Source organism: Eschrichtius robustus, chromosome 5, assembly GCF_028021215.1.
Source record: "Eschrichtius robustus isolate mEscRob2 chromosome 5, mEscRob2.pri, whole genome shotgun sequence".
NCBI lineage: Eukaryota > Metazoa > Chordata > Mammalia > Artiodactyla > Eschrichtiidae > Eschrichtius > Eschrichtius robustus.
In genome coordinates, this window is record NC_090828.1 from 92,574,403 (window position 1) to 92,595,297 (window position 20,895).

General features: G+C 39.0%; 1 protein-coding gene across 1 annotated transcript in view; it reads right to left on the reverse strand.

Annotated features, from left to right (window-relative positions):
* Window positions 1-20,895, reverse strand: part of THSD7B (thrombospondin type 1 domain containing 7B) — a 786,243-nt gene that overhangs the window by 33,887 nt on the left and 731,461 nt on the right. The window contains exons 17-19 of the mRNA XM_068543998.1: window positions 10,168-10,309; window positions 8,646-8,761; window positions 6,415-6,532 (exon numbers count right to left, since the gene is read on the reverse strand). Of these exons, the coding sequence (XP_068400099.1) occupies window positions 6,415-6,532; window positions 8,646-8,761; window positions 10,168-10,309 (376 nt within the window). The remainder of the gene's footprint in view (window positions 1-6,414; window positions 6,533-8,645; window positions 8,762-10,167; window positions 10,310-20,895) is intronic.

Below are 20,895 nucleotides of genomic sequence, written 5' to 3' on the forward strand. Positions count from 1 at the left end.
TTGATAAAGAAGTCAGCGGAGAGCCGCAGGTGCTGAAGTCAGACTCCCGTGCAACTTGCTTGCGCACTTTCATGTGACTAAATAAACTCCGTCTCCTCTTGTGGTCCCTGCCCCATTGCCGTCACCACTTGGAAAAAAGAAAGCGGCTAGTACAAAAGACAGCTGCGGGCCGCATAGCACAAGGAGATCAACTTGGTGCCTGTGACCACCTAGAGGGGTGAGATAGGGAGGGTGGGAGGGAGACGCAAGAGGGAAGAGATATGGAGATATGTGTGTGTGTATAGCTGATTCACTTTGTTGTAAAGCAGAGGCTAACACACCATTGTAAAGCAATTATACGCCAATAAAGATGTTAAAAAAATAAAGAATAATAAAAGGTGGCAAACTTATATTAAAATAAACTGACTATGGAAAGGCCCTAAATAAATATATTTTGAATTGGAAAAAATAAAATAAAATAAAGTGATTATTGAAAAAAAAAAAAAAAAGACAGCTGCGGGCACACCGTTTTAGAAGAGACAAGGCGCAGATGTTTTTCAGTGGTAGTTTCCAAACTTTTCAGCGCCAGAGTTTGGTCTCTTTTAAGAAACAAGTTCGTCTGTGCCATATATTGCTGCATTTGATTATTTGCTGTTTGTTTGTTACTTTTAGCTTGTGCTGCATGAGGATTAAGGCATGATTTAAATGCAGAGTTGTCTCATTTTGGAAACAGTACTATCTGCCAGGGGGCTGGTGATCAGAAAAGAGCGGTGCTGGAAGATTGGAGCTGGAAGGCTGGAATATGGAAGTATTGATAGTTTGAGGGCGAATAGAATAGAATAGAATAGAATAGAATAGAATAGAAATAGAATAGAAATAGAATAGAAATAGAATAGAATAGAATAGAAATAGAATAGAATAGAATAGAAATAGAATAGAATAGAATAGAATAGAATAGAATAGAATAGAATAGAATAGAATAGAACAGAACCACAAAGGCTGTCTCAGCAGTGTCCTGACGGTAGCTGCCTACAAATTCAAGGGCTATGTGTCCTATTCTTTGTACTGTTCATTTCATTTATTTTTTTAAAGATTAAGATTGGGCACAAATATAATTTAAAAATATTCCTTTTTATATTTTTGTTTGTAGGTCCTGATATAGAGCCTTGAATGCAACAGGTAGTCATAAAATGCCTGTGAGATTGAACCCTGAGAAGCCTAGTAAAGAAAACACCAGTTACAAGAACTACGGCACCTTGTCATTCAATTCTGACATAAACATCACCTCCTCAGTGGCCTCTCTTCCCGCATCCCTCACTCCCCTGCAAGACACTTGTTATTCTCCATCACATAACTTGTTTTTTGTTTCAACACAGCACTCATCAGTGTCTGTTACTTTTGTGTATATTCACTTGTTTATTTGCCGTCTCCCTGTCTTGTCATCACCATCTAGTTTTCCACTAGAATATTAGTTTTATGAAGTCAGGGGACTTTGTTTCCCTGGGATCTTATCCTTTCTATACATGGTGTATCCTCAGCTCCTGGGAGAATGCCTGGCTATGGGGAAACTTCCAGTGAGTATTTTTGAAATATATGAGTAAACTTCTCTACAGCCCTGACTTAAAGAATAGAAGTCAAAATAGCAGAATCACCATATAATTTATTTTCTGCACTGCCACTTTTGACAATGAAAGAGTACACCAGTAGGTGTCAGGATAAGGATAATAGATGTAAACTTTATAAATCCTGCTTGAATAAATAAAGGAAAAATGGAATACATATACATTTAGATTCCTGGAAGGTTTGCCAAATATCAGGATTATGGAATATTTTTTAAAAGGCATTATTACATCTTAATTCAGGATATTAAGGCATCTAAAGGTCAAGAAAGGATTCTCAAGAACTTATCCTAGCAGACCCTTAGAAGCTAGCTAGAGGTGATTTATATCTAGTGCTATATTTATGTGCCAATGGAAACTATCAAATGACTCCCAAGTGCTTTACACAATTCGATTTCTCCTCGTAGTTAACACCCCTTCCTTAGTCCTTCTGTGCCTTAGGTCACACAATGACTTTCCTTAGGAAATTTTCGATCGTTTGTATTTGTTTATTATTCTAAGGATTAGAAAAGGTGAATTTAAGTTCAAACTCTAATTGCCTAGAAATCTCTAATAGTGGGATTCAGATTTGGAAAGCATTTTTCCTTGTTTGTTTTTGTTTTTCAAGTAGACTAACAAGGTCTGATGAGTCCACAGCACTAACAGAACTGCTTGAAAAATTAAAGTCATATTTTATAATACTAAACTTACAGTTGGGGGTCCTAGTTTCAAAGGTAGTGTATTAGCATAACATGGAGATCTGTTACATTTCACTGACTTTGTACAGTGGCAGAATTAGGATATTTGGGGCAAAAATAATGATAAACAGATCTTCTGTCTCCTTGCATTGAACACATTCTTGAGTAATGATGCTCAAGACTTATGAGTTTAATTAGAGGGAGAGGAAAATAGCCACTGGCAGGGGTTGGCTGCCTTTGGGCTTACGATCCAGTATGCAAGCTTTTCCCCTTCAAACTTTCCCCTATAGTCCAGAACCACCTGGGCAGTGACAAACGTTAGCTGAGATTCCCCCCATGTGCCAGGTACTGTGCTTCATGGGAACTAGAGGGATTCACCCATGAAGAACCCAAACAAGGTCATTGATTCCTTAGAGAGACAGATATTAAAATTGATTCAGGGACTTCCCTGGTGGTCCAGTGGGTAAGACTCCACACTCCCAATCCCTGGTTGGGGAACTAGATCCCGCATGCATGCCGCAACAAAGATCCCGTGTGCCACAACTATGACCCGGTGCAGACTGACTAAATAAATAAATAAATAAATAAATAAATAAATATTTTTTAAAAATGCCATTTGAAACATTGTAAATGTTCATTGTAATATATCTATATTGACATGATGACAAAATAAAAATTGTAAAAAAAATTGATTCAGTTTATACATAATTAAAGTATTAGAAGGTGATAGTGGGGGTGATGATGAGATATTCCATGGGAGCAAGGAACCAAGGTGGAAGGAAGCATACACTCAAGATCGTGACTGAAATATACTATATCACAGCAGAGAGATCCAACATGATAGTGGAGGGTAATGGGGATAGAGAGGCAGGCATGGGGGAGATCCTGCAGGTCCTCGTGGACCATGCTCACAATACAGGACTTCATCCTTTCTCTGCTTTTCCATGCTACCCTTTACAGCTGTTCTCATAGCCGTAGGAGAGTCACACCTCCCAGCAGAGGCCCACGAGGACAAGACTGCAGTGCTTCTGGCTGTGGGATAACCAGGGTAGCTCACGCTGGACAGGGAAGCAACCAGTTATTCACATCACTAATGCAAATAACACCTCTAGCTTAATGAACTCATCTACACGTAATATTACCTATCTGTTTACTGTGTATTGTCCCTCAACTAGATTGTAAGTGCCATGAGAAGAGGGAAATTGTCTTTTTCCCCCCCTCACTGCTTCATGTCCAACACATTGTACTATGACTGGCACATTAGTATTTGTTTAATGGATAAATGACTCTTAAGTCAATAGGAAAACAACTGTTCGGATTTGCATTTTCAAAATATTACTTAGACTGTGATTTTAATGGATGGACTTTGAGTGGGGTAAAAGGATGAGATGTGAGAGTGGACAATGAGAGGAACTGAGTCCATGGGATAATCTTTAAAAGATCCTAGGGAGTCTCTGCTAACACTCTTTACTGCTGGTGTGTAGGAAGGTGGAGATGGAAATTAACACATAATAAACACCCATGCTGTGTCAGGTACTGTGCTAGATGCCTACATATACTTCACAGCATTTAATTCTCAAGCCCAAAACAAAGCCTCTAACATGTGCATGAATTCCATTTTACAGATGAAGAAGCTGAGACTCAGATAGAGTAAGTCATTTGCCCAGAGAGCTGCAATTTGAAACTCGATTTACCCAACTTTAAAGTTGATGCCCAGCTGGAAACTATACATGCTGCCAATCAGAATATTTGAGAAACTAATATAGGTCAATCAATCACTGAAATCTTGGTCCTCAGATTTGCCATTTGGTTTCCTGAGGTGCTTTGCAGGCTCTCAATTGTGCAGGAAATGGCATGCTGTTATTTCTGGACATTGTGATTCCCAGATTTTCATTTTGAGTGATGCTCTTTGTGGAAATAAATTTCAACTTCTGGGCTTCCCTGGTGGCACAGTGGTTGAGAATCTGCCTGCCAATGCAGAGGACACGGGTTCGAGCCCTGGTCTGGGAAGATCCCAAATGCCGCGGAGCAACTAGGCCCGCGGAGCCACAACTACTGAGCCTGCACGTCTAGAGCTTGTGCTCTGCAACAAGAGAGGCCGCGACAGTGAAATGTCCGCGCACCGCGATGAAAACTGGCCCCCGCTCGCCGCAACTGGAGAATGCCCTCGCACAGAAACGAAGACCCCACACAGCCATAAGTAAATAAATTAAATAAATAAATAAATAAATAAATAAATAAATAAATAAGCTTTCATTTAAAAAAAAAAAATTTCAACTTCCTCAGCTACGTTTCTCTAAGGCATATCCTGAGTACTGCTGTCAGCTCTGCCCTCTCCAGGATCTTAGAGCTGAGTTCACAGGTGAGCCCCTTTTCCTGCTACATCCTGCATCTGCTCCTCAGACAGTCCCAACTAAGGCAGAGAATTATCAATAGCCCCAGCCTGCTCATTTGTGAATAGCTTAGAAATGAGCCCATATCCTAGTTCCAGTGGTCCAGTCACAGAGCTTCTAAAAACCTCCTTCCAAATATCTTTGTTTGGTGATCAGATCCAGGTCTTTTAACCCCTTTCCCCATCAGATTCCATGATTCCTCCAACATACAATTCTTCTTCCCTTTTCCTCCCCTACTTAGTGACTAACCATATAGCAGGATTTTCCCTAGGTCCCTATTCCAAATTTCTGACATTTACCTTGTGATAAACTGTAACTCTTTTTCAGGACGAGAACCCTATCCTAAACGACAGCTCTGTGCCTTCCTGTTATGCTCTCCTTGTTCTCTTTACGTGGACACATGTCCTGGTCCCTACTTTAGCCTGATGGCTGGAGTGCCATCTGTTGTTGCCATTTGCCTAGCTCCCAAGTATCAGCTGCCTCCTGAATTCCTTGCCATTGTTCATTATTTACCCAGGAACTTATAGTATTAATAGCTATCTGTTCAGCAAAGATTTATGCTCCCGTTCCTCCACAGGAACTGTTTCCTCCATAACACTGTTGCTAAGAGGCGACCGGCCATCCAGAAACTACATTTCCTACTGGGCTATCTTGCACTGAGCTGGAGAAGTGGAACCAAATTTTATCCGATAGAATATAGATAGTAGAGATATACACAGCTTCCAGTCTGGTCCATAAAAACCTCCACAGGATGAGCTGGATGTCACCCTCCAGAGAAACTTGATTATGTTTAAGCGGTAGGGCCTCCATCAAGCTGTGTCCTTGGTTGACTTCGTGAAGCAGAAACTACCCCTTCCTTTATGTGAGTGAAAAATTAGTCTCTAACCTATGATATGAAGCCACTGTGACTGGGGGTGTTTACCTGATACAGGAACTAACTTTACTTATAGGATACATCTTCTTCTAAAAGCTACAGAGGCCGACATTTTTTGAATTGGTTGAACTTAGGGCCTTTAAACTAAACACCGTCCCACGGGGTCAGCGGCTCCTCTGGGGTCTGCCACTGTTACTAGGCCAGTTCTTCACCCTCTGCCTCATTATGAAGGACTGATACTACTCAGCCATAAAAAAAAGAATGAAATAATGCCATTTGCAGCAACGTGTATGCAACTAGAGATTATCATGCTAAGTGAAGTAAGTCAGACAGAGAAAGACAAATACCATCTGGAATCTAAAATATGGCACAAATGAACCTATCTATGAAACAGAAACAGACGTACAGACATAGAGAACAGACTTGTGGTTGGTTGCCAAGGGGGAAGGGTGTGAGGGAGGGAAGGACTGGGAGTTTGGGGTTAGCAGACGTAATCTAATATATAGGATGGATAAACAACAAGGTCCTACTGTGTAGCACGGGGAACTATAGACAATATCCTGTGATAAACCATAATGGAAAAGAATATTTAAAAAAAAGAACGTCTAATATGTGTATAACTGAGTCACTTTGCTGACAGCAGAGATTGGCACAGTATTGTAAGTCTACTATACTTCAACCCAAAAAAGAAACATTAAAGAAGAAAAAAGGATTGACAGGAGGCCAGGCTCGTTCCCTCTGCTCTCCTGCGTCAGCCTCATGTGATGTCCAGCTGGCCAACATGCCTTATCCCGTGTGTCAAGCTATGGCATACGGAGAGATACTTAAAAACTAAATTGTCCTGTGGGAACCAACACAGGGGAGCCACATACCTCCATGGCCACAAGTCTGTGAGCACTCTGTCCAAGCCGTCCACCCCGAGAGCCGACAGTTGACCACGCATTCCACCAGGCAGTGAAGGCTCATCCTCTGGGGCTTCTCCAAGTTACGCTGCAGATGGGAAGGGAATATGATTGTACTGGAGAATTCACAGCAACATCAAAGCAAATCACTATCCTTTTATGGGATAATAATCTTTATTCTATGAGAATAATCTTTTCTATGTTTTTGTGGGGAAAAATATCCTGGCTTGTAGAAACTGATGGCAAGCCTAGAAAATGATGGTCCTTACTTCATGAAATAGAAACTTGTCAGCCCCAATTTTTTTGGATAAAATCCTCAACTTTAGAAGTAGATGGGCAGTTAAGGTACCGGGAAAGGAGGCAGTTATGTGACCCAGAGATCTGTCCTGTCACTCAGCCAGCAAGGAACCAGGAGGATGCCTCACTGTTAAATTTAGGCTCCTTGCCCTCTGGATGGGTCAGCAGTACACAGAGGGCTCAAACTAATAGCTACCTAGGCTAAAAAAATAAATAGAAAAAGAATAAAACTCAAATCTACAAACCATCTAAAGTTTGTAAAAAAAAGACCAATTAGGCTAAAAACGTAATCATGGTCTTAATCAAGGGAAAAGTTGATGATACTGTTTCTTTTCCTCTTATCCTCTCTGAAATCCACATCTAGGCAAAATTACACACTTTCTAATGGCCAAGGTAGAAGAGGTCTTAGTGAAAGAATAAATCATCCAAGAAACAGAAAGAATAATAAAAAATTCTGTTTTAGGAATCACGCACTGTGTGATTGGGGAAAATGCTAACACTCGATACAAGTTAAATATTAGCAGTGTCCACACTGAGGTAAAATTAATGATTATAGCATGATTACTTGCTAAGTGGGCAAAATAGAAATGACCACATGGGATCTATGATCCATTTGAGATATACAGGTATACTCGTTAGGTTAATTTGGGACTTTAACATTCTTTAAATATTTGCTGGATATATGGGAATTTAGAAAGCAGAGAAACTGATTTTTCTATTAATGAATAGTTTATATCGCTCTTTGTATCAAAAGGAAAGATTTATTATGTACACTAAATGTAAGATTTTCACTTATTTGGAGTTGTAGATTGGTGATTTATTTTTCTTGAAGCAGACAACATCTTGAGAGGGAGATGAAATTAAACAAAATGTTAAAATAAATCACGGACACTTGGTAGACAGAACTCTGCCCTGTATTAGCCAGTCTCAGCATTTCATTAAATGGGATGTTCAACTTCAGATGGTCTAGTCTCAGGGGTGGTGTTGGTCCATGGTGATACTGTTGGTTTAAAGAGATGTTATGGCAATACTTAACAAGGTTAAATCAGGATCGGTGAGGAGGGTTTTGTTCTGATTTTAATGTCCACTTGTGGACTCTTCTTACTTAAGGAGAAATGGGACAACTTTTATTTTGCCGGTTTCCGTGGAAACCTGAGCTAACTGGCCCCACCGATTTCCAATTATTCCAAAGATTGTTTTAGTGATTCTTATAATGTGACAGCATACGGTCATCTTTATTTCTATTAAACTGCCCCCATCGTGCATCTCACTTATACGTTGGGAAGGAAACGCCAACTTTTTTGGAACAGGGTTTGATTACAGTTTTTGTCCAAACTCCACATGTTTTGTCATAGGGAAAAAAAGGGAACAATAAAATTACAAAAATTCAAAAGCCACTAATTTGAAACTTGGCAGGCAGGCATTTTGACTTACTTTGAGAAGAAAAATGCAACTGTGCTAATTACCTAGCAATCATTTGCTAAGCAAATTAGCAAAGTATTCTAATAGCAAGTGTCAGTATTCATCTTATATGCAAGAAACAGTGTTTCCTATTTAGGCAAATGAATCACTTGCCCGATACAAAGAGTCATATTTAAATATTAGAGTCACCTGATGTCAATAGTTTGTTGGCAAATAAGTTCTTTAAAATAACAGAAAAAACTAGATTTTTAATGAATCCATTTCCCCAATGCAAAATGACCTTTCCTGGTCATTTTAACTGAGTTCAAACTAGTGAGATATAACTGTATGATACTAGTACCTCTACTCTAACTGAACCTAAGCTGTGATGAGAAGAAATCAGACTGTCATTTATATCAAGCATTTTGGAGGTTGCAGACCAATATTCAAAAAAAACAAACAAACAGAGCCATGGGTGTGGGATACAAATATACACAACTCACCTGCTCACATTGGTCCACACTAACAGGCTTGCCATCACTGCGCACACAGCTCAGAAGGCGGGTCCTGATGCCTTGCCCACAGGTTGCATTTTCACTCAGCTGGCACGTGCTCCACTCTACAGGCATAGGGTCACCACACTGAGTTTCAAAGTTATGACCATGTGAGCAAAATACAACACACCTTTGATTCTCTGCATTGGTGGAGAAGGAGAGTGTGCACAGAATCCTAAAACCACTTTCAAGTGGCTTTAAAAGCATCCTGCAATTCTTTTATTGAAAAACAACGAATCAGATCACCAAGTAACATAGTGAGTTACCTTCCTAAGTTTGATTTCTTGAGGTCAAGAACCAAATCATTTTTAGAAACCATCTCATAGTTGGCTGAGGTAGGAAAAGAGAAACACTAAGCACAAGGGTAAAGGAAAACCAGTTTGGAATCATCTATTTGCTGGGGATAATTGAGAGAGGAAAAAAAACAACAACAACCAGAAATGATGCTAGTCTTTGATGTAAACTTGAAGATGTTTTCAAGGAATAAATATAATTTTCTAAATCATTTGGTATATTTGGTACAGTGGAGCCAAGAGAGGTACCCCAGCAGGGAAAGAGGGCAAGATATATGGACTATTTCAGGAACTCTCATTTTAAGAAAATTATTCTCTCATGAGAGAAGCTTTTGTAAATTTGGCTAATTGTATTACAAACTGGACACCAGGAGTTAGAATAAATCATCCCATAACTAATTCTTTTTAAAAAATCTTATTTTGTTGTTGTGGGTAGAAAAAAAAAAGATCCTAGATCATATACGGTGAGAACCTATCTAAGGAGATTTTTGCATATTTGGTAGATGATCTAAGAGCTTAATAGGAAAAGCAAAGCCATGTATAGTAAAATCAGCATTTTAAAGACATGCTCTTCCAGTAAAGCAAATTTTACTATATTTCTCAAAAATTATTATGAAAACTAATGATCTGAAGGACCTTTAACTAAAGAAAAAGGGAATATACACCAGGTCAATGTTCACCTATAAAGACAATCAGACAGCCCCACAGAATTCACTAGGTGGTTCTCTACATGAGAAATCTCGGTAGTGCCGCTGTGTCCTCAGTGGGGAATTAGTTTCAGGAAGAGGCTATTGTTTTGCCTCTGCAGGCATGTGGCCATTTGGTCGTCAGTACTGAATTCGATGCTGAGACAACCGGTTCCGCATTTCGTGGCATTCTGTGTGTCTGCCGCTGCAGGGAATGGCAGGGAGCAGATCAATGTGAGTACACAGTCCTTTGGTATCAGACACTGAGCCCGGTGGTACCCAGGAGAAACCTGAGCTATGTCTGAATAAGGAGGCTGTAGTGATTTTCAGTGCCTCTAAAACATCCCTATCCAGTCAGGCCCCCCCATTCATCCTTCGTGAGCCCCATAGAGCAAGTACATCACAAGCTTGAATTTCTTGAAATAACAAAAGCCATGGACCAGCTCCATTCTATGACAGCTTGGTTCCTTGCTTCGTGGTTTTCAACCGTACCTGTTAGATTGTACTGGAACTGGAAGCAATTTTCATTGAGGAGGCAGGGCCGCACCTGTGAGTCTTCAGCGCACGTCCTTGAGCTCAGCGAGGGCCTCAGCAGATGGCGGGTTCTTCTCTGCGTTGTGTGTGGATCACACGACTATGAAAATCAAAGAGCAGGCAGAGTTAGAAAGGACCCCGTGTTTGTGGATAAATTCTATGTGCTTATCTGTATACATGGAGACACGCGTACAGCAGCCACAGGGCAGAGACTGTTGAGAGTATGAAACAGAATATTTAGAAAATAAAACCATTATGGGATTCAGTGTAAATAGTTTTTGGGGTTTTCACCTGACAGCTCTTTCTTGTTCTACATTATGATAAAGCCTACATTTCTATCTCCCATGTATAGTTAGGCACATGAGACTATTTTCATCCATTAAACACTCTCTATTCTAAAATTCGTCTGCCATGTAGCAAGAGATGAATGCATTCTGATGTTTCAATGAATGAAAAAAGGAAGATAATGTCGCTTGTGCCCTCAGATAGTCTAGCCCAATAGAAATAATCACACAGAACATTTGAATGAGAAAATCATTAAAAAAAAAAAAAGAGAGAGGGAATTATGAAATCAATATTGCCGATATACCAAAACTTTCCTCTTATTTGGGAGGCCCTCTGATCCACAGAAGATGAGCCACTGCATGCTGTTGCCCTTTCAGCAAAATAAATGTACAAATATGAACTTCAAAGATCTCCTGCAAAATCAAAATCTACCCAGGGGTCTCACATGTCCTCTTATAGCCTCAACTCATATGACATTCTCCAGCCAGGTAAACCTACCTGCTACCTGTCATCCATCTGCTCTACTCACAGAGGACCTTCAGAAGTTCCCCCCTACTGGAATAGTCTCCTTTCACGTGTCCTAAATCCTATACTTCTTCTTTAGAACACTAACCAAGGCTTCATCGTTGACAGTCTTTCTCTTAAGAATGACAGATCCTTCTCTTCCTTCCTAAGCAACCCATGCTGAAGAGTACAGGCTTTGATTCTAAACATATACATATATGTTACACCTGCCCTTATATGATCATTCTTTGTTTCTTTATTACTCCGTCTCCTTTTCTTTATAAACTCTTTGAAGGCATGATAGATCATGATTTCTACTTCCCATATCACTCCCTGAAAATCTTGGTATACATTTTACCCACAGTGGTTGTTCAATAAACACCATTAAATATGGTCACGACAATGTAATTCCAGACCCAGAAACCTCGAGGCACACAGATGTTTAAGCCACAGGAAAAGGAAAAGTCTCTGAAGTGATGTCATCAAATCATCATTTCCATATTTGGGATGTTTTGTTTATTTTTTTATTCCTTTACCTTTTCAGATATTGTAGCAAGAACAACCTGTAAACTTAATCTTGGCTGTTAATCAAAATGATAATGTTGGATGGCACTGAAATATACAGAAAAATGCCACAAAAGTCTCTTCTAATTTTAAATATTTAGAGCCATTGAAACACATTTACTATCCATGTGGCTTTATAGTTGAATCGTCAATACTTGTACAGTCATTTTATTTTTTAATTGTATCAAATTGTCTCTAGATGATCAAGAAGAGCCATTGAAATCAGGTAATTATTCTGAATTATCTGAAAAGGAATCCCATGCTAAATGCATACAGATAATTTCTTACTAGTTCACCAATTAGTTTGTTTGTTCTCGTGGGAAGGAATAATAACTTAAATGATTTACCAATGAAAGAAAATGAAAGTATCTTAAAAGATACTCCTGATTAGTGCTCTACTACTTTTCTACCTTATAAAAATCAATTAATGTTTGAACCAAAGGAGCATGTGTAAGGATTATGAACCTGCTTAGTCTAAACCATCAAATAAAGCAAAAGAGAAAATACACACACACACACACACACACACACACACAAACATGAACACACAATTGAAATTACTATGTAACCTTGAACAATTCACTTATATATTCTGTGTCTTAGTTCTTCATCTAGACCTGGGTGAGAAAGGGGTTTGAAGAAGACAGGGGCATAATTTGATAGTCTTTAAGAATACCTTCCCTCAGACCTCATACGCTTATCAGTCTCTAAGTCCGCTGGATATGCTTTTAAGATGATACCCTCTCTCTGCCTGTCATTCATAGCCATGTAGACTTTAATTATCACTTTCTAGAAATTAATATATTGAAAACCAACACTGCAGCTAACTGTCTTACTAACTCTATCCATAGAAACAGGCAAAGAAGAGGCGCAGATGGCTGAAATCCACAAACACAATCCAACCTAATCTCAGGTGATATTTGTACATTCCACCTTTTAAAATTGCCCTAGCGCTGCTAACAAGTCATAGATTGACTTAGTGTGTCTCCTCACTCCTTTCTCTTCATTAGCTATTTATTGGAAGTTCATAAAATAATGAATAGGTCACTAGGGAGATGAGGGTGGGCTAAGAAAAAAAGAATGACAGAGGAGGCTTACACCCAGATGATTTCTTTATTGGATCAAGACTCTTCAAATATAAACCGGGATCTTTTCTCCCCTAGAGTATTTATACAAAGACATACTGACAACTTCCTGAATAGAGAAGTGAGAAACTGATGTGTTGATAACTAACCGAAAGTCAACTTTGGACCAGTCTCATTATAAAGGACAAAGTTATATAGCTAAAGTTTATTTGCTAGGGAAGGAGATGACCAATAAGAACCAGTAGAATCTGGTACATAAGCCCCTTTATGAGACTAGATTTTTGAACTTTGAAAACCAGCACTTACCTTAAAGTTCAATCCTTCATTATGACATTGTGCCTTCACACCTTTTGTTCTCTCTAGCAACAAGGCCTTTACCCCTGGGCTTGACCTAAATATTTGTATTCATCTCTCAAAATTAAATCAGATATTCCCTCTGAGAGCCTCCACTGACTTCCTTGTACTCTTATAAATGGAATCACCACGTGTAGTAAACATTTCCACTGCACTAGTATTGATATGTGTGTATTCCTTCCCATGGGCTATTTGGAGAGCATGTGTCTTAATTTTCTTGGACATGGAGAGCCTTGTTCTGTGTCTGACATACAGTATGTAAATAATAAATACTTGTTGGTGTAGGATAATTTGGTTCTTTCTGGGCAATAAGACCAGATTTTTGTAAGCTGCCATTAGCAGACAAAAGGTCAACCCTCGACTATGATCACACTGTCTAAATGTAAGGGTTCCCCATAGGTCTGTATGTCTGATAAAATGAGAATATAATATTTTCTCTCCTTCCATACTTTTTCTATAAAATCCAAATGATATTTCCCAGAATAATAGAGTCTATCATTAAATTAATAAATTATATCAGTAAATGAGTTTTTAATTTACCCATATAAAATAACAGTTTAGATGATCTATCTTCAATAAATCCAACTAAGAGTGTATAATTTGATATTTTTCTCACAACACTGAACTATTAACAATGACAGTTTAATAAAACCTGGCATAAATCCAGGTACCTGTGAATTGAAGTCACTCTGTAAATTTCTTGTCTTGAGATAAGCAAGACTCCCCAAGGCCTGGCCTTGTCAGCACCCATCAGATACTGAAACCCAAGGCCTTTACTCTGTTACAGGGTATCTCTGATAATTCTGAGAGTGTCTCTCCCTCATTTAACCAATTAGCCCTATTGTCAGTCAGTAGTTCTGCTTTCTCTGTCTTTCATGAGGCAAAAAAAAAAAAAAAAAAAACAAAAAACCACTGCAATGCTTTGTAAGGAAATTTTTGAATGAAACTAAACCCTGATTCTCAAAAGTTGATAAGAGAAAACCTCTAGGATAGAAGAATTGCCTGAAGAATGTTACTCATGCCTCTCATGTTTAAAATATTTCTCAGAGATTCTGAGAAACTCATTACAGGCATGAAAAATAAACGTTCTTTGTATATCATAATGCAGCAAAGAGAGCAAAGTCAAAACCATACAGACTATATGCTCAGTAAAATTAAGTGACAAGTTGTCTCCACAAACCTCAAACTATGAACAGGTGGGGACCAATGACTGAAGTTACAGAACCTGTGCGATATCAGCATCCAGCAGGAGAAAGAAGAAGGTAAAAATGGGGCATCTGACATACCCAAGAATACCAAACAGGAAGACTAAAGCTGGGAGTAGGAGATTTTTACATTCTCCAAAAGCAGGTGAATATAAGGGATCCGTGGAGAGATCAGTAGGTGATTATCAGTTTGGGGAAAGTTCCTCCTTACAGTAGTACTTCCACAAGTAAGTGAGAAAGGATGAAAGAATTGGAAGGTTGCCATTTCGTGTTTCCTAAATGATAGAGAGTTTAGGCTTTGACCATCAATGACAGCCAAGCACATACAAAGGGATGACCACACCTTGCGTGCCTCCTGAAAAAGAGCACATCTTCTATGAAGGAGTCTTGCCAAAGACCCGAATCTGATTAACCCTCTGCATCCGACGTCCAATTTATGGGAAATTCCAGGACAGAGGAACATGTTAAACTTCACCATGGGGATGCAATTTAAGAGACAGACTGGGAAATTCAATAGGAGAGGTGACCTGTTTCCTTACCAATAAATTGCTGGGAAGAAAAAAAAGAAAGAAATGGAAGAAGCTAGATTAAAAGAGATTTACAGACATACATAAAAACAGGCTTGAACTTAATAGCTAGCCCACACAGATTACAGAGCTAAAGAAAAAGTAAGAAAAAAGATTATCATAGAAGTCTGTGCAGAGTTGCCTTTTGAGGGAAGTGAGGAGGTTATAACCTGTGAAGCTTTTTGTACGTCACTGGCAAGTTTCTATCTCCTAACTTGGGTGGCTACTTCAAGAGTGTTTACCTGATCATTAAACTGTACAATTTGTTTTACATGGTTTTCTGTATTTGTGTTAAAATTAATATTTTAAAACATTTTAAAAAGATATCTCTCCTATCATCCTTGGAAAATTTAGGTTTCTTTTCATTATGGGATTTGATAGTCTCCTGATAGCAGTCTTTCCCGAAGCATGTCGTTTTCTACAGTGTGTTAATAGGCGCCGAGAGAGAAGAGGTTCATAGTCAAATGCATTTAGGAAATATTGAGCTAAATAGTGCTAAACAAGGATCTTTGTAATAGTTCTTTACTATGTCTTTACAGAGTCTGCTATTAAGTCATCAAAATTTATCCTCTCCTTTCTTCCAGGGCACGGGAGTAGACCATATAGCCCAGCCTTCCTTGCAGGTGGGTGTGACCAGGTAACTGAGTTCTGACAAATGAAAGGTAAGTGGGAGGCTATGTGTGACACTCCACCTCTCACCCTAAAACCTCCCACATGCTTTCCTCCATGCTCTTCACCCTCTCCAGGGATCTGGAACGGTGATAACTGGAATGTCTTTGAAAGCCAAGCTTGAAGATGGCAGACGCTCCATTAGCCTGGATCCCAGGATGACTGTGTGGAGAAGAGTGTCCTATCCCTACCAGGAAATCCCACCTAGGACTGTTTGCTGGGAGATAAATAAAATTTTACTCCATTTGAACAGTTACAATTTGGGGTTGTTTTTGCAAATTATCTATTATTATACTATACATTGTGATCCTCTCAGAGTCTCAAACTTTTACATATCCATTTAGCATTCCACATAACACATTTTGGGAAGCATGGACTTGCAGATTTAAAGGTATAAATGAACAGGAAATTCTTCATAAATTACAAATTTATTAATTTATTATCTATATGAATCAATTGCTCTCCTTAAAAACTCTTCTAGTAAGGTTTCCTTTCACTATTTTTTTTTTTTTTTTTTTTTGGCCATGCCATGCAGCTGTGGGATCTTAGTTCCCTGACCAGGGATTGAAGCTGGGCCCTCGGCAGTGAAAGTGCAGAGTCCTAACCACTGGACCGCCAGGGAATTCCCTCCATTTACTTTAAACAAATAGTTTTTGAGAAAACATTAAATGCAAGGCACTGTACCAATGAATAAAACATCATCTCAGGGCAGATTTTCCTTTTATGCTTTGGATTTCCAAGAGATCATGCTTTGTCTCCCCCAAAGATTTACATTTTAAAAGAACATTTTAAGGTTTTAGAAGGAAATACAGTTTTTTCATCCTCCCTATAAAACAAAGGTGTTTACTCAATTTGCCTCTGAGGAAGTTAAGTTTAATTTACTAATTTGTGTCTGTTGTAAGGTAAGGTAGCAGGTGAGATCCATCTAGATCATCTGAAGAGGTGGTTTTTGCAAACTTCAAGTTATGACATATTAGTGGGTTGTGAACACACTATTAATAACTAATAATTTTAAAGTGCTTACTATGTGCCAGTCACTGTTCTAAGTTCTCTAACTCATTTCATCCTCATAACAGCCTTGTAAGGTAGATATATTATTTTCCCCATTTTACTGATAGCACAGAATAGTTAAGTAATTTCATCAATATCACACAGCTAGAAAAGGGAAAAGCCAAGATTTCAACCCCATCAGTCCAATACTACAGTCCATGTTGGACTGTGTTCTCAGTTTAGTGGGTAAAAATCAGCACTTTTAAAACTGACAGAGCATAGCATGGAAAATGTCTGTCATATACTCAGGGTGAGAATTATTTCATGAAACTGTTATTTCTGAGATATATATATATATATATCTATATATATATAGATATATATAGATATATATATAGATATATATAGATATATATATAAATATATATATACACACACACACACACAAAATATATATATCTCCAGAAGTAAGTGATGACGTATGTGATCATTTGTGATATAAAATGTATTTCTTACAGTGTGTCATGGTCGAAAATGTTTAAAAGCCACCAATCTAATAAAAAATGCTTATCAAAAGAACTTTTCCATTAAAGACTGTCATGATCATTGTTGCAAAACTGCTTTTCCCATTATGTAGGTATGTGGTTTTTATTTTGCAAGTATAAACTATTACTCTTTTTAAGAGGTGGATGTTCATCCTATTTTTCATTCTACAGTATTTCTATCAAAAAGACTCTGTTATTCTTTAAATACCAGGATTAATTTCAGAATAGAACAATTATTAAGTTTGTATCTATAAAACCCACATTTATTTTCAATTATATGGGATCAAAGCACAGATGTGATTCTTAAATGTAAACCTGTAAGAACAATGAATTTATTAAACATATCCTTTCCCATAGAAAATGGGTATGGGGGTAGGTTGACGCCTGTGCTCCATCTAGATAAATTGGACCTAACCAGAGGGAGAACAAAGGGGATGCCTGAGTCAACTCTTCATGTATTAGAAGAGCACTTCCATTCAGATTTATTCCCTTTCACAGGATTGTGATGGAATAAAAAGTGGAGTCAAAACTCAGAACAAAACAAAAAACAAACAAACAAAACTCAGAAACCACTGTTCCCCATTTAGGCATGAGCTAATACACAGTGATCTTAGCCCTAAGGGGGTTCTCCCACAGTAAGGCACAAAGAACATTCCAGCACCTGTGATTTCACTCCTCTCATCTAACAATCTGGGCATTCTCTTAACCTTAGCCAACCTCTTCTGCAGATACACCCAGTACTAGAGTAGTGGTTCTCCAAATGTAGTCCCAGTACCAGCTGCATTAACATCACCTGGGCACTTGTTATAAATGCAAATTATGAATCCCATCCCAGACCCACTGAATCAAAAACTCTGGGGTGGGGGGGAACCCCCAGCAGCACCAGGGGTGGGGTTCAGCAACCTGTGTTTTAAGAAGCCCTCCAGGTGATTCCGATATACTCTGTAGTTTGAAAGCCACTGTCTTTGAACCACTGTTTGAACTTTCTATGTACGATAACAAACTCCTAATTTTCCATACCCCAGCATCTTCCTCTAGTCTTTCCTATCTCTTTCAATGGCAACTCCAGCCATCCAGAGGCTCAGGTCAAAAACTCTGGAGTCAGCTTTGATTCTTATTTACCTTACACCTTATAACTGTACCCTGTACCCTGAGTAGATCCTTTCAGCTCTAACTTCAAAGTAAAATCCATGATCCGGCTGCTTCTCATCATCTGCACCAATCCTACCCTGGTCAAAGTCACTATCACCTTTCACTTCGATTATAACAATAAGCTCCTATCTGATTCTGCCCTTCCCATTGGATGATTATGTTGAACTATGGCACCAGAATTATCCTTTTAAAATAATGCAAGTTAGATCACGTTAACTCCTCTCTGCCACACTCTTCAGTGATTTCCCAACTTAGCCTGAAAACCAAGTCCTTTTCTCGGGCCTACAAAGTCCTGCCCAGTCTGGTGCAGCACTGCGTGTGAATGCGCATGGCCTTCTGTGCTCCTCGTACATGGCTTCGTAAACCACTCTGGCTTCCTAGGTGTTCCTGGAGAGCTCCAAGCGCTCTTTGTCTCAGGGCTTTTGTTCTTGCTGTTCCCTCTGCCTGCAATGCTCTTCCTCCCACACCTGCATGATTTGCCCCCTTACTTCCTCAGGCCCCTGCACAAATGCTCTGCTACTTGAGAGGCTGTCTTTGACCAGGCTATATAAAAATATCAGCAACTCCTCCACATCACTCTGTTTCCCTATATATTTTTTCTTCTCCATATCACTTACTACTACCTGATATGCTATATACTAAGTTGGTGTTTTTTGATGTGTTTTGTTTGTTTTTAATTATCTCTCTCCCCTCTATTAGAACGTAAGCTCTGTGAGGCCTGGAGCTCCTAGAGGAAGACATAGGCAGAACACTCTTTGACATAAATTGCAGTAATATTTGCAGTAATATTTTGACATAAATTGCAGTAATATTTTTTGGATCCATCTCCTTAAATAAAGGAAATAAAAACAAAAATAAACAAATAGGACCTGATTAAACTTAAAAGCTTTTGCACAGCAGAGGAAACCATTGACAAACCGAAAAGACAACCTACTGAATGGGAGAAAATATTTGCAAATGATATGACCAATAAGGCATTAATAGCCAACATACGTAAACAGCTCATACAATTTAACATCAAAAACAAAAACAAAAACAAACCCAATTAAAAAATGGGCAGAAGAACTGAATAGACATTTTTCCAAAGAGGAAATGCAGATGGCCAACAGGCCTATGAAAAGATGCTCAACATCACTAATCATCATGGAAATGCAAATCAAAACCACAAGATAGGGCCTTCCTATCTTGTGGCACAGTGGTTGAGAATCTGCCTGCCAATGCAGGGGACACGGGTTCTAGCCCTGGTCTGGGAGGATCCCACATGCCGCGGAGCAACTGGGCCCGTGAGCCACAATTGCTGAGCCTGCGCGTCTGGAGCCTGTGCTCCGCAACAAGAAAGGCCGCGACAGTGAGAGGCCCGCGCACCGTGATGAAGAGTGGCCCCCACTTGCCGCAACTAGAGGAAGCCCTCGCACAGAAACGAAGACCCAACACAGCCATAAATAAATAAATAAATAAATAAATAAATAAATAAATAAAAAAAAAAAAAAAAAAAAAAAAAAAACAACCACAAGATATTCTCATTGATTACTGATATTTCCAGTACCTGGAATATGCCCAGGCCCATAAAAAATACTCAATAAATAGATTTCCACAAACAGTGTATTAGTGAGTGACAACCCACGCCTTGCAAGGGCACTCTGGCCTTCTCATTGGCTCAAACAGAAAAAAAAAACATTTATCACTTAGTCTCTCCAGGACTTTGGGATATTTAATGAGTCAAATGAAATTAATGAATGTAAGCATTCTGAGTTCTGGAAATTTTGGATTTTGCAAGTGCAGTGTACTCTTATTATTACTGTATTTTGCACAGGTCAAAAGATAGCATACAACAAAAGAATATTTACTATGACATCATGGCAAACATGATCAGAAATTAAAATACTGTAAACTAAAATTACTGGTCAATCAGAAGGGCCACAGGTTGAATTCTTGGGTCCTACAATGATTGGCTCTGTTTCTTCTGATACTTTACCCTAGATTTGAGGGGTCCAAAAAGATATGCAAACCTATGTATAGCAGAATAGCCTCTTATAGCTTCTTCTTTTCTTTCGAGAGATTAAATGGACAATAACAATAGAGACTGAGACTATAGTCTGGCTGTGGCCCCATCCCCCAAATAATAGCAAAAGGCAACATTTTATAGTATGAAGACATACCTAGCATTGTGGTGAACATTCCGTGAGATTATCTCCTTAAAGCCCTTCAACCTCCCAATGATCTAGGTGTATTTTGAATATCCTTGTTTTTACAGATGATGACACTGAAGGTCAAAGAATAAAACAACTTTATAGTAGGTGCTCAAATCAGGTTTTATATCTGGCAGGGCCCTTTGCCCCTCAGTATCTTCAACTGTTCTGCTTGAAAAGTAGCAGTATTTGTGGACCATGTTGTGAGGTGGGGACAGTGGGTAAAACAATGCATCACAGTTTCACTGTGATTGCTGTGGTTATACGATATGCGGTTGTTGTGACTGCTATTTATTTTAACCTGGAAAACATTTAGTATGGACAATGGTAATGAGAGATGGAAAGGAGAGCGAGAACAGACACAAGGAACTATGGCTTATAAACCAACCAAAAAGCCAGGTAAATCACGGACTGAAGCATGGGAGAGTCAAGCTAAGGTTCGGACAATAAATACGGCTTCCTGCCTGCCTTTGAGGAGACTGCGGTTCATGAAAGATGTTCCCAGTCTAGAGGCTGGCTCGTCAGATTTAGGGAGTTAATTGGAAGGAGTGCCAGACACGTGTCTTAGTATGATGGGA